Source organism: Triticum aestivum, chromosome 2D, assembly GCF_018294505.1.
Source record: "Triticum aestivum cultivar Chinese Spring chromosome 2D, IWGSC CS RefSeq v2.1, whole genome shotgun sequence".
NCBI classification, from domain to species: domain Eukaryota; kingdom Viridiplantae; phylum Streptophyta; class Magnoliopsida; order Poales; family Poaceae; genus Triticum; species Triticum aestivum.
In genome coordinates, this window is record NC_057799.1 from 624,452,301 (window position 1) to 624,465,998 (window position 13,698).

General features: G+C 45.6%; 1 protein-coding gene across 1 annotated transcript; it reads left to right on the forward strand.

The window, feature by feature from the left end:
- The first annotated feature begins 9,082 nt into the window (after positions 1-9,082).
- On the forward strand, positions 9,083-13,088 carry LOC123050536 (EH domain-containing protein 1). The gene is made up of 14 exons (XM_044473316.1): positions 9,083-9,519; positions 9,614-9,693; positions 9,830-9,898; positions 10,020-10,077; positions 10,170-10,219; positions 10,314-10,353; positions 10,467-10,528; positions 10,623-10,736; positions 10,905-11,007; positions 11,144-11,193; positions 11,315-11,443; positions 11,539-11,790; positions 12,293-12,372; positions 12,473-13,088. The coding sequence occupies exons 1-14, from the start codon at positions 9,423-9,425 to the stop codon at positions 12,927-12,929; spliced, it is 1,641 nt and encodes a 546-aa protein (XP_044329251.1). The 5' UTR covers positions 9,083-9,422; the 3' UTR covers positions 12,930-13,088.
- Positions 13,089-13,698: the final 610 nt, after the last annotated feature.

Below are 13,698 nucleotides of genomic sequence, written 5' to 3' on the forward strand. Positions count from 1 at the left end.
GGGGACCCTTTATCTGCGTACTTGTTCCTTTTTGTTGCTGAGGCACTTTCTTTGCTGCTTCATGATGCTTCAGCCAGAGGATCTCTTCAGGAGTTTCATTTGAATAGACATGCTTCAGGTATTTCTCACTTGTTGTTTGCGGACGACAGTATGTTATTTTTCAAAGGCTCCATTGATCAAGCAATTGTCATTAAAAATATTCTCACGAAGTACGAGAAAGGGACTGGGCAGTTATTAAGTCCTGATAAATGTTCCATGATGTTTCGGAAAAAGTGCAGTTTGGAGAATCAAGTGACTATTATGGTAATCTTAAAAATTACGGTCGATGGGTTCGAAGATAAATATCTTGGACTTCCGGTTCCTGAGGGAAGAATGAAAGCTGGTAAGTTTCAATCTACTAAAGATAAGGTTTTGAAAAGGCTCTCTGACTGGATAGAGAAATACGCGTCGTGTGGGGTGAAAGAAGACTTAATAAAATCGGTTATTCAAGCTCTACCTGTGTATGCTATGGGTATTTTTAAGTTCCCGGCTTCCCTTTGTGAGGAGTTAACACATATTATCAGGAATTTTTGGTGGGGAGATGAGGAAGATCGAAGAAAAACACATTGGTTAGCTTGGGACAAATTAACTAGGTCTAAAGGTAAGGGAGGTATGGGATTCCGGGATCTCAGATTATTTAACCAAGCCCTCTTAGCCAAACAAGCGTGGAGGTTATTGGTTCATCCGGATTCGTTGTGTGCTAAGCTGATGAAGGCAAAGTATTACCCTCATGGACATATTCTTGATACAGTGTTTCCTTAGTCTGCATCAGTGACTTGGCAGGGTATTATGCATGGTCTGGAATTGCTTAAGAATAGTGTCATTTGGCGGGTGGGTGATGGATCTAGCATTAATATTTGGAGGTATAATTGGTTACCCAGGAACACTGGACTTAAAATTTCAGCTAAAGGCATAATACTAGATTGAAGTGGGTCTCTGATTTGTTCTTGAGTGGGAGAAAGGCATGGGATGAAAATTTGATCAAGTATCTTTTCTATCCCCATGATGCAGAGGAGGTTCTTAAGATTCGTATTCATGCTTGTGGGGATGGAGATTTTATTGCGTGTGAAAGATCGTGGATGTCGCCTAGAGGGGGGGTGAATAGGCGCTTTAAAATAATTATGGTTTAGGCTTGAACAAATGCGGAATAAACCCAGCGGTTAATTTGACAAGCACAAAACCTACAACAACTAGGCTCACCTATGTGCACCAACAACTTATGCTAAGCAAGATAAACAACTAAGTGATAGCAAGATATATGACAAGAAACAATATGGCTATCACAAAGTAAAGTGCATAAGTAAAGGGTTCGGGTAAGAGATAACCGAGGCACGCGGAGACGACGATGTATCTCGAAGTTCACACCCTTACGGATGCTAATCTCCGTTTGGAGCGGTGTGGAGGCACAATGCTCCCCAAGAAGCCACTAGGGCCACCGTAATCTCCTCACGCCCTCGCACAATGCAAGATGTCGTGATTCCACTAAGGGACCCTTGAGGGCGGTCACCGAACCCATACAAATGGCAACCCTTGGGGGCGGTCACCGAACCCATACACTTTGGCAACCCTTGGGGGCGGTCACCGGTACCTGCCAAATTGCTCGGGACGATCTCCACAACCTTATTGGAGACCCCGACGCTTGCCCGAAGCTTTACACCACAATGATTGAGCTCCGAACACCACCAACCGTCTAGGGCGCCCAAGCACCCAAGAGGAACAAGCTCAAGGGCACCAAGAACCCAAGAGTAATAAGCTTCTCAACTTGTAACTTCCACGTATCAGCGTGGAGAACTCAAACCGATGCACCAAATGCAATGGCAAGGGCACACGGAGTGCCCAAGTCCTTCAGCTAATGCTAGGGAGGAAAAAGAGAGGGAGAACAAGAAGGAGAACACCAAGAACTCCAAGATCTAGATCCAAGGGGTTCCCCTCACAAAGAGGAGAAAGTGATTGGTGGAAATGTGGATCTAGATCTCCTCTCTCTTTTCCCTCAAAAACTAGCAAGAATCCATGGAGGGATTGAGAGTTAGCAAGCTCGAAGAAGGTCAACAATGGGGGAAGAACACGAGCTCAACGGATTAGGTAGAATGGGGAAGAAGACCTCCTTATATAGTGGGGGAACAATCCAACCGTTACCCCCCACACCAGCCCCGCAGAGAGCGGTACTACCGCTTGGCCAGTGGTACTACCCCCCCCCCTGCGGTACTGCCGCTGGGGCCAGAGCGGTACTACCGCGGTGGTCAGGGCGGTGCTACTGCATACGAGCGGTACTACGGCCCCCACTGCCGCGGCTAGTACCCAAAACCCGACACGAAAAAAGACCCCTCGAATCAAGGCGGTACTAGCACGAGACCGCAGCGGTACTATGGCTCGGGGCTACTGTAGGAGATATGCCCTAGAGGCAATAATAAATGATATTATTTATCTCCGAGTTCATAATTATGTTTATGTTCCATGCTATAACTGCTATGGTTCTCGAGTCTGCAATAACCACGAGGCTCGGAGGAAGACTCATATGCACGTGTGGAATAATAAACGGTAAAATGTATTCCTAGTCTGGCCTCTAAGACTAGCTCAAGTGTTGCATGATGGTTATGTTTTCCTGATCATGGGCATGTCTATGTCAGCAACCTTGAGGGCACAATGTTAAGAGAACATTTGTGTTGAATCGACCCGGATTGATGTTATGCTATGAGATTCATTCGTCACAAGTTTATTGGTACATAACACAGAGATGGTTAACGTTTGCATGATTCCTTAGACCATGAGAGTATCGAGTTTCTTCATGCTTGCTTCATGAACTTTGGGATTTGTTAAACGTCATCCGTAAATGGGTGGCTATTACGGCGGCTTACGGGTTCATGGAAAAGTGTGTCAAGTAACTTGATAGCTCAAGATTGGGATTTGCTCCTCCGATGATGGAGAGATATCTCTGGGCCCTCTCGGTGTTACGGTATCCATCATCGTCTGGCCAGACACTTTGTGATTTGATCACGGGGATGCCGGAACACGATAACGAGAAAAGAGAACAATACCGGTAACGAGGTAACTAGCATAGTGGACAAGTTGTTGATCCACGGGAATGCCAACATGTCTCACCTCGGGTATTTGTAACATATCGCGAAGTAACAGGAATAGCACACGGCAACTGGAGGTTCACTCGAATATTTATTCGTGTGGGTATAGGGGTCAATATGGGTGTCCACGGCTCCGATGTTGATCATTGATCGGAAGGGGTTCCGGGTCATGTCTATACTTCACCGAACCTATAGGGTCACACGCTTAAGGGTCATCTATCTGCTGAATACTAGACAGGGAGTCTGAGAGAAAATCACCGAAAAAGTTTCGGACACCGAAAAGTTTCGGACAGCGGAATCGTACCGCAGAGAGAGGTCATCGGATAAGTTTCGATGATACCGAAAAGTTGTTTCGGGATACACCATTAAGTCAAATTGGTTTCGGCACATGCCTGATAATTCTTGGAGGATGCCAGAATCATTCTAGAAGCTTTTTGGAATTTTCTGAGATAAAAACCGGAAATGTTCCGGAGCTGCCGGAGCCACTTCAGATGCGTTTTCGCAGATGAAAATCACTAAAACCGGAATTGTTTCGGAACGCGTTGAAAATCATTTTAGTGGGTACTGTAAATGTTCTTAGCCCACATAAATATTTTCAGTTCGATCAGACGCTGAAAAATGTCGTCGTGAATAGTGAAAATCAGCTTTATGGTTACTTTATGGAAAGCCACCTTTTGGGGCTTTGCTCCAAAAGATCTTGGGGATGACATGGATGGATAGGAGCCATTTTTTGGGCCCCCCATGGGGGTGTGGCCGGCCACATGGGGTATCCCCCCTTGGGGACCCTCTTGTTCCTTGGTTTCACTCCTAGGTCCTTGTGGAAGGACTTCATTCATGTGCATTTTGGGTTTTTTGTGAAACTACCCTACCCCCTTGGGATTTCCTATAAATAGAGGTGGAGGGGCAGCCCTCCACACTCATCCCTTCTCACATACAAGTGCCATGCATGATCTGGCTTCTCTCTCCCTCCCAGCGAAATAGTTTCGTAGAGCCGAAAGGCTGTCTGGGTTCCGGTGGGAACTAGTTCTGGACGGCGAAGCCCTGCCGGATAGATGACACCGTATGTGTGCAACTCTGTAGAGAGATCGTAGTTTCGGTCTTAGTTCGTGAGTGCCTCCCGAAGGGCTGTCCGTGTGACCGTCCGAGTTTCGAAGGTCCTCCCGAAGGGCTGTCTGAGTGACCGTTCGAGTTTCGAAGGTCCTCCCGAAGGGCTGTCCGCGACACCGTCCGGGGGGCTGTTCGACCGCCTCCCGGAGGGCTGTCTGAGGAGCAAATGAGGGTATACATCCTCGCGGTTGGGAGGTTGTAAATCCTAGCTGCGGGGATCTGCACCGCCGATCGTCATCGACTCTACTTCCCGCTGCGCTACGAGTCGGTAACGAAAAAGATCAAACCGTGTATGCAGTCTCCATAGTGGTCCTGGGCTGGTGCGTAGGTCGGAAAATTTTTGTTTTCTGCTGCGTTACCCTACAGCTACCAGCGGTACTACCACTCTGGAGCGGTACTACCGCTTGTAGCACCCAAGCGGTACTACCGCTCCAGCCCGCGGTACTACCGTTGGGACCAAAACTACCATAACTTCTGCATATGAGCTCCGAATTGAGCAAACTGAAACTTGTTGGATACAAGACGACGAGTAGCATCAAAACAGCGACTGGTTATAGTAAGAAGAGGCAAGGAAGGTATGCCAACAAATAGAGGAGTGAAACCTCCAACCGAGAAGAACTGGCATAACCTTCCAACATCGAAAACATCATAGAAGATGCGAGTGGACTCCGTTTTCGATGAACTCGAGCTTGTCATCAAGATGACCAAAAGCTCACTCACAAAGAGAAAAACCAAACAAGAACCAAGACAGATGATGCAAGGATGCAATGGTTTGAGCTCTCTACGAATGATACGATCAAGCTACTCATCGAGAGCCCCCATTGATAGTACGACAATCGATCCTATAACCCGGTCTCCCAACTACCATCATGAGACCGGTAAAATAGAAAACCTATCAAGGGCAAACCTTTGCCTTGCACATGGTCCACTTGAGGTAGATGATGACGATCTTGACTCCCTGAAGATGGACCATCTTTCTTGATTGCGTTGGCTCGATGAAGACTAGTTGATTGCTCCCCCATACTCCACTATGGGTGAGCCACCCTTCCGCACATCTTCACAAATCCATTGTCACCACAATGGATGGCAAGCTTCAAGCATTTGATCTCTTCGTGATGCTTTACTTGAACTTGCCCGCTTCACTTGAACTTGCACACCGCAACCTAACCCCACAAAGAACTCTCACGAAGACCATGGGTTAGTACACAAAGCGTAATTGACCATGCTTACCATACCATGGCATCGCTTGATCCCTCGGTACATCTTGTGCGCTTTGTGTGTTGATCAACTTGATTCACTCTTTACTTAGTCTTGATCAACCTTGACTCTTTCCAACTCTCTTCATTTGGATGATGTATTGAAGGTAAACATGAATGATCACACAATCTTCTTCAAGACATGCTTGCAATAAGCTTAACTCTCACATGACCAATCTTTGGATAATTCCTTAATAACACATTGGTCACCGCATAAACTCCTTGAAACCAACACATGGACTTCAAGAAATGCCTATGGACAAATCCTTCAAATATAACTCAAGGCAACCATTAGTCCATAGAGATTGTCATCAATTACCAAAACTAAACATGGGGGCACCGCATGTTCTTTCAGCGTGGCACTATGAGAATAACGGTATATTTCCCGTTAAAAGTGCGTACAATTTAGCACTTAAGTTGAAGGATAGCCAAGATAAATTGGGTCAATCTAGTGGCTATCCATGCGGAGAAAGAAGACTCTGGAATTTAATTTGGAAGGCTAATATCCCTCAAAAGATAAGGATTTTTTGCTTGGAGGGCCGCGACCGATAGCTTGGCCGGGACCAGATTACTTCAGGTATGTGCTTTATTTGTGGAGTAGAAGAGGAAAGCACATTTCATGCCCTAGTTATTTGTCTGAAGGCCCGTGCACTGCGACTGGCCTTGAGAGAATCGTGGAATATTCCTGATGAAGAGTGGTTCAAATTCTCGGGACCAGATTGGCTATTGATTTTGTTGAATTTTTTGAGCTTGCAACAGAGAGAGCAAGTTTTGTTTCTGTTCTGGCGAGCATGGCACCTGAGAAATGATTTAATTTTTGGGAAAGGGAAGGAATCCATTGCTGCATCTGCAATTTTTGTCGTAAACTATTGGTCTTCTTTTATGTCCAGTCACAACTCTGTTGAGGTTGTTACTAGTAACAAAGGTAAAGGGAAAATGGGAGGTGCTACACCAGGTTTCGCAACATCAGAAGAACAGGTGGGATGGAAGCCTCCTCCAGATGATTATATCAAGATCAATGTTGATGCCAGCTATGTGGAGAGTATTAGTGCGGCCAGTGTGGGGGTGGTTGTTAGGAACTCATCTGGTGAAGTTATTGTTTCTTCGTGGGACTTTCTGGGTCAGTGTTGCAGCGTGAACGAAGCCGAGCTACGTGCTTGTCTGGCAGGCCTTTATATAGGTATTACTCTTCACCAATCCATTATTTTGGGATTGATTGTGCTTTTGTCCGTTCTTTCCTTGCAAATGAGAATCTTGACAGGTCTCCGCTCGTTGATCTAAAGAAAGAAGCTTTGAGTATATTGACGATGCTCAAGAATTTTAAAATTGCAAAAATTAATCGGCAGGCCAATAAGGTGGCGCACGAAATTGCGAAGTTTAGCTTTATAAATAAATCTGATGGGATTCTTCTTAATAGTGTTCTGTCCTGTGTGGCGAATTTTGTAATGAATGATTGTAATAACATTATTAATTAATTAATATAGGGTTTTTTTTCAAAAAAAAAATTTATATTGCGTAGGGGTCCATTCATAAACTGCCACCATCTATCATGGTCCATTCATCACCTTCAGCGTCGTACTAGTGTCATAGCACAATCTCGATAGGCCACAAGCCCATCCCAAGGGCTAAGTTGGTTCACCAACGGACTTTTGAACGCTGCCAAGAAAAATGTTCAATACGTATTTGAATAAGTGTTAATCATGCATTCAAAAAATGTTTTAGACGTATATGAAAGTGTAAAATATGTATGAAAGAAAGTAGACATCAAAAGGTATGTTTGAAAAAAATGTTAATTATGAATTTGTCAAAATTTAAACATGCACAAAAAATGTCTGGACTGTATCCGAAAAATGTACAAGATACATAAAAAATAGACATGTTTTGAAAACAAGAAATAAGAAAAGCCATTAAAAACCATGAATATCGAAGAAAGAAACAAACAAAACCGAAATGAAACTGCTCCATGCACGAAACTTCTGCCCGATCTTCGCACGACGTGTACATCCGGCGGCCAGTGCCCTTTTCACTCATACGCATCTATGGCTGGATTACATCGTCGTCTGTGAATCGTGAAAATTTTGTCGTGTGCATAGCACAACTCAAACCTAAAAAAGGAGAAAACCAGAGAAAAACCGACGCAAAACAGTGAAAACACCGGAAAATCTCGCTCACAACTACAGTAATGGACCGGCCCAGTAGTGTCGTGCTGTACGCAAGACCTTTCAAGACTCGCTTCCCCTTTTTACCCCTAAAAACACAATTGCCATGATGCCGATCGAGTCACGGAGCGATTTTCTTTTTTTGAGATAATCACCGGGAGATCGTTGTGCCAAGGCAGCGCCCCGCAATCCGTCCGGGTTTATTTAGTCCCTTTGATCTTGAGCGAAAGTTTGATCAAAATTTAACTAATAAAAAGAAATTATACCGTGAAAAACCGAAATCACTAATTAAGGAGTACTCGTTTCAAAGAACACTCCACTTCCCAGGTCGCGACAAGTGGCGCACATGCAGCGCACCACTTGTCGCAACCTGGGAGTTTTCTCTTTTTTCATAGATCCGTTCATTCAAAACGTTTTATCTCCTAAACCGTACGTCGAAATCTCGAACCGTTTTCACCATTGGATTCCTCGCGTCGAGATCTTCAAAACTAGATTCCATATTGATAGGTTTTGACGAACTTTTTTTTAACGAAAAAAACCGGGCGAAAAAACCGAACCAGGAGCACGTTTTTTTTCCTTTCCGAAGGAGGCACGCCCATGCCTCTCGCGAAATCACAACCGTGCCTATCGTGGAAGCAAAACCGTGACTCTCGTGGAAGGAAAAAAACAGAAAATGCATTTTTTTTTTTGTTTCCGAGAGGCACAGCCCACAACCGTGACTCTCGTGAAAGAAAAAAAACAGAAAACTCGTATTTTTTTCCTTTCCGAGAGGCACGGCCGTGATTCTCGCGAAAGCACAACCGTGCCTCTCGCGGAAGTAAAACCGTGACTCTCGTGAAAGAAAAAAAAACAGAAAATGCGTATTTTTCCCCTTTCCGAGAGGCACGGCCGTGACTCTCGCGAAAGCACAACCGTGTCTCTCGCGAAAGCAAAACCGTGACTCTCGCGAAAAAAAACAGAAAACGCGTTTTGTTTTTTCCTTTCCGAGAGGCACGGCCGTGACTCTCGCGAAAGCACAACCGTGCCTCTCGCGGAAGCAAAACCGTGACTCTTGCGAAAAAAACAGAAAACGTGTTTTTTTGTTTTCGAAAGGCACGGCCGTGACTCTCGCTAAAGCACAATCGTGCCTCTCGCGGAAGAAAAACCGTGACTTTCACGAAAGAAAAATACGCGTTTTTTCGAAGAAAAAAATGATCAAAAAGCTAAGAAAGACCGCGGCAAAACCAAAACGTCGAAAAAAAACAAAAAAAACCGTTTAAAAAGCCTAAAACGCGTGCGGAAAAATAAAAAAACAAAATCCGGAGGGAGCGTCCAGAGCGCGACACGTGGCGAATGGCTGAGAGGGCGCCAAGTGGCGCTGATCGTTGCGAGGCTCCCGAAGGAGCGCTCGTTAACTAGTTGCTCTCGTGGAAAACCTCTTTCAAATACAAATCCAACACTATATTTTTTTAAGCAACAGATGGTCATAGTTGGACCCAAAATACAAGGGGCATAATAAACTCGGTAAGTGTTAGTGGGCCTCACAATAGCTGCCCCATCAACACTAATTTTTTTAGGGATGGCCCATCAACACCCTGCTTCATTCATGCGGCGATTCCCCTGTCTGCCACGATGCCGAGTCGAGTCACGTGAGCCAAGGCAGTGCCGCATTTGCCGCGGCGCGCGCACGATCGCGGCCATTAACCGGGCGCCATGCACGCCTGCGCGCGCGCGCCGCGTTCTCGTCTCCAGGCGTTCCTCGTCCTCTCCCCCCTCTCCCGACCGGAGAGAAACGGGCCGCCGGCATGGAGTCGTCGTCGGCGGACTCGTCGCCCACGAGATCATGGGGCCTCAAGGAGCAGCGCAGCGTCTACCTCCGCTGGTTCTACCTCGCCGACGACGGTTCGTCCCATCGAATTGGTTCCGCCGTCGATTTGTGGGTGGATTTCGCTGACTTTGGTTCGATCCATGTTGTTGCTGTGCGTCCGGACTGCAGACGCGGACGGTCGCCTGACTGGGAAGGACGCACTCAAGTTCTTCGCCATGTCCAAGCTCTCCAGGGAAGACCTCAAGCAGGTGAAGGACATATGTTTTCTCCTTCATGCACAATCACCTTCACTGTGTATTTTTCCCGCTACATTTTCATCACACAAAATCTGTACCTCTGTTACCAATACACACTTTTATTTTCCTTTGGATCTTCACTCTTCAGGTCTGGGCAATTGCTGACTCGAAACGGCAGGGTTATCTTGGATTCACGGAGTTTATGACCGCAATGCAGGTTTGCCCATGCTACCGGTGTACTTTTATTTGGTATCTGCTTCTGAATATATGTTGATATGTTCTTGCAACCGATATGATTATGATCATGCGTTAAAACTTAAACGGATGGGAATGTGCAGCTGGTTTCTCTGGCACAGGCAGGGCAAGACATCAGTCAAGACACCCTTGCACATGCAGGTAGAGCTGATAGATACCCACATTACTAGCCAATTTCAATCGTACTTACCGAAGAAAACTATTGGCAGACTTACTGTTTCATTTTGCTTCAGATTTGGGGACCTTGCAGCCTCCGACAATGGAAGGTCTGGAGAAGAAACTAGTATGTCTGCGTTAATCCATATGTTTCATCATGTGCAACACGGTAGATACTTTTTTCTCACTCAAACTTCTTTGTATCTTCTCCATCCTCGAAGAAAAAGAGTGGGGCACACAAGAGCAGCTCCGACCTCACTGGTACGAGTTAGTTTGTTTCATGGCTATCTAAGTGCAGACTATAGAGTCGAGCGGATTTTTTTTCCATCTAGCCCGGGGGCTGATTCTGGTTGTTATTCTCGCTGATCACGCAGCGTACCATCCAGTCCAAACGTCTATGTCAGCTAACTGGTTTAACTCGAAGTCAGGAAAGAAGGTACATCGGCGAGCTGTGTGCAGGGCTGCAGATGATCTGTTGGTTTATTATCGCTTGAAGTACTGCATCACAGTAATAATTTTTCATTTTGCAGATAGCGATGAAATCAGTTACCTCGATAATCGATGGACTAAAGAAAGCATACATTGAGAAGTTGAGGCCTCTAGAAAAAACTTACCAATATAATGACTTTGTTTCACCTTTGCTGGTGAGTCTTAGCCTGGCTTAATGAGTTTCTCTGATTTGCTCTTTAGAAAATCTATATAACCAAGCCAGAATTTGTCCCTGAAGAAGCTTCCATAATGGGAACAAATTCACATGCTTAACATACCATAATGGTTTCAATGACAAGTATTTGAAATTATCTTATTTGTAGACTAGCAGCGATTTTGATGCGAAGCCAATGATCATGCTATTGGGTCAATACTCTACTGGAAAAACCACATTCATAAAGCATTTACTAAAGTCAAGCTATCCAGGTAAGCAGGTTGGGTTGTTGCACTTTCCCTTTCCTCCTGTCGGTAAATGAGATTTGAGAATCGGTTGTACCTTCTCTTTTGCATCTCTTCCTTTCCTGACTATCATTTAATAGCATCGCGGATATTACTTTTGTAGGTTCTCATATTGGACCAGAGCCTACGACCGATAGATTTGTTGTTGTTACTGTAAGTTCCCCATGGAGATGTCGATGTCTCGGCCTAACCTTGGTTGATGCCAGTTTGAATATTTTACCCCAGTAGATATCTTCCACTCCCACTTTGATGATGCATTTTCCCACTGCTCCAGACTGGGCCAGATGAAAGATGCATCCCTGGAAACACAATTGCGGTGCAGGCTGACATGCCATACAGCGGCTTGTCGGCGTTCGGAACGGCGTTTTTATCCAAGTTTGAGTGCTCTCAGATGCCTCATCCAGTATATATACTCTCTCGCGCCCAGTATTTACCTCACCATTTTCTGTAGCTTGTAGGAAATAACTAACAGTATTGAGCTTCATTTTGTTTGCCAAGTTACTGGATCACATTTCCTTCGTGGACACTCCCGGAGTGTTATCAGGGGAGAAGCAGCGAACGCAACGCAGCTACGATTTCACCGGAGTCACATCGTGGTTTGCGGCCAAGTCGGACCTCATCCTTCTCCTGTTCGATCCCCATAAGCTCGACATCAGCGACGAGTTCAAGCGTGTGATTGGGTCGCTGCGCGGTCACGATGACAAGATACGCATAGTTCTGAACAAAGCGGACCAAGTTGACGCACAGCAGGTGAGTGAATGTACCTGCTCATTGTCTCATGCCTTCCTCTAGCCCTTAAATCAATTTTTGAGCATATTCCACTTTTGTCCATTATTCCTGAAACAAGAGTGGTGCACATATTTGATGATTTCATATCTCAAGTGGCAGCAGATAGAATAACCAGGCTGGTTGAAGCAAAAGTGCAATAATGGACATATTGATACCCCTTGAAAGTTTCATATCTAAGATTTAGATAATAGAGGATATCTAATAATGCTGATTGAAAGCAACTGATATCTCCCGTGAAAGCAAGTACGCGACAATGTACATATTTATACTTGTTGGATGGTTTCATATCCAAGTGTTAGATAACAGAATATCTAATGAAGCTCATCATCGAAAGCAACTGATACCAGTTTTGCACCTATTTTTCGCATACGAAGGTTTCCTCATCGCAAGTGGCAGCAAATATGGTGTCCAAGTTGACTTTAAGCAATTGATAACTCTGGTTCTGACTGAATGCTTTGATCAGCTGATGAGGGTCTACGGAGCACTGCTGTGGTCGCTGGGGAAAGTCCTCAACACGCCGGAGGTCATGCGTGTCTACATTGGGTACATTCATCGATCAATATTCTGATGCAACACTAGTATTTGATTTAACATTTAACAATGCAGCATCATCGTCAATGATTACACTAAATTATATTGGCAGGTCGTTCAACGACAAGCCAATCCGGGAGACGGCGGCGGGGCCGCTGGGGTCGGAGCTGTTCGTGAGGGAGCAGGAGGACCTGCTGTCGGACCTCAACGACATCCCGAAGAAGGCTTGCGACCGGCGGATCAACGAGTTCGTGAAGCGGGCGCGGTCGGCCAAGGTGCACGCGCACATCGTGGGGCACCTCAAGAACCAGATGCCGGCGCTGATGGGGAAGGCCAAGGCGCAGCAGAAGCTGCTGGAGACGCTGGACGAGCAGTTCGCCAAGGTGCAGAAGGAGATGCACCTGCCGCCGGGCGACTTCCCCAGCGTCGACGAGTACCGGGACACGCTCAGCGCCTACAACTTCGACCGCTTCGAGCGGCTCCATACCAAGATGGTCAAGGACGTCGACGACATGCTCGCCTACGACATCCCGGACCTCCTCAAGCAGTTCAGGAACCCCTACGAATGAACTGAAGGACAAATGGACAATGTAGATTCCAAAGGCAGAACACCCGAATTTCTCATCGTTCATTGAGCTTGAGGTGTATGTATGTTAACTTTGATCACCGCGCTTCGATGAACTATAAAAGCATCAATCGATCTGTAATTTACATGACCTTGTTGGTGATGGACAATGTCACGCTGATCAGCTGAAGAAGACAATGCCAGCCACACTGATTGGCAACGGGCTAACACGGGCTCGTCGCAGGTCCACGGCGGGAGATGATGGCGGCGGCATGAAACCACTTTGGCCGCTTCTCATCCGATGATCTGGAGGATGACGATGATACGTAGCGTGCATCCCTCACCCCACACACCATGCTGCAGGAGATATAACTAGTCTGTTGTCCAAGTTTTTACTGGATATTTTTGGCTCCTTTTCCTTCCTTTTCAACGTGTATGAAATTGTATAAAAAAAAGAGTATAAAGCTGTAGAGCTACTGGTTTCTGATAAATGATCCTCCCTCCGTTTTTAAATATAAGACCTTTTAGAGATTTTCAATACGGACTACATATGAATGTATATAGACGTCTTTTAAAGTGTAGATTCACTTATTTTTCTCTGTATGTAGTCCATAGTGATATCTCTAAAAGGTCTTATATTTAAAAACCGAGGGAGTAGTATTTAGAAGAGTTTTACTAAGGATGAGTTAATTGCGTGAAACCACCTCAAAGGCTAGGATTGCAGGAACAACCCTTTTCCAAAAAGTTGGCAAAAAACTTTCCGTGGAATGCCC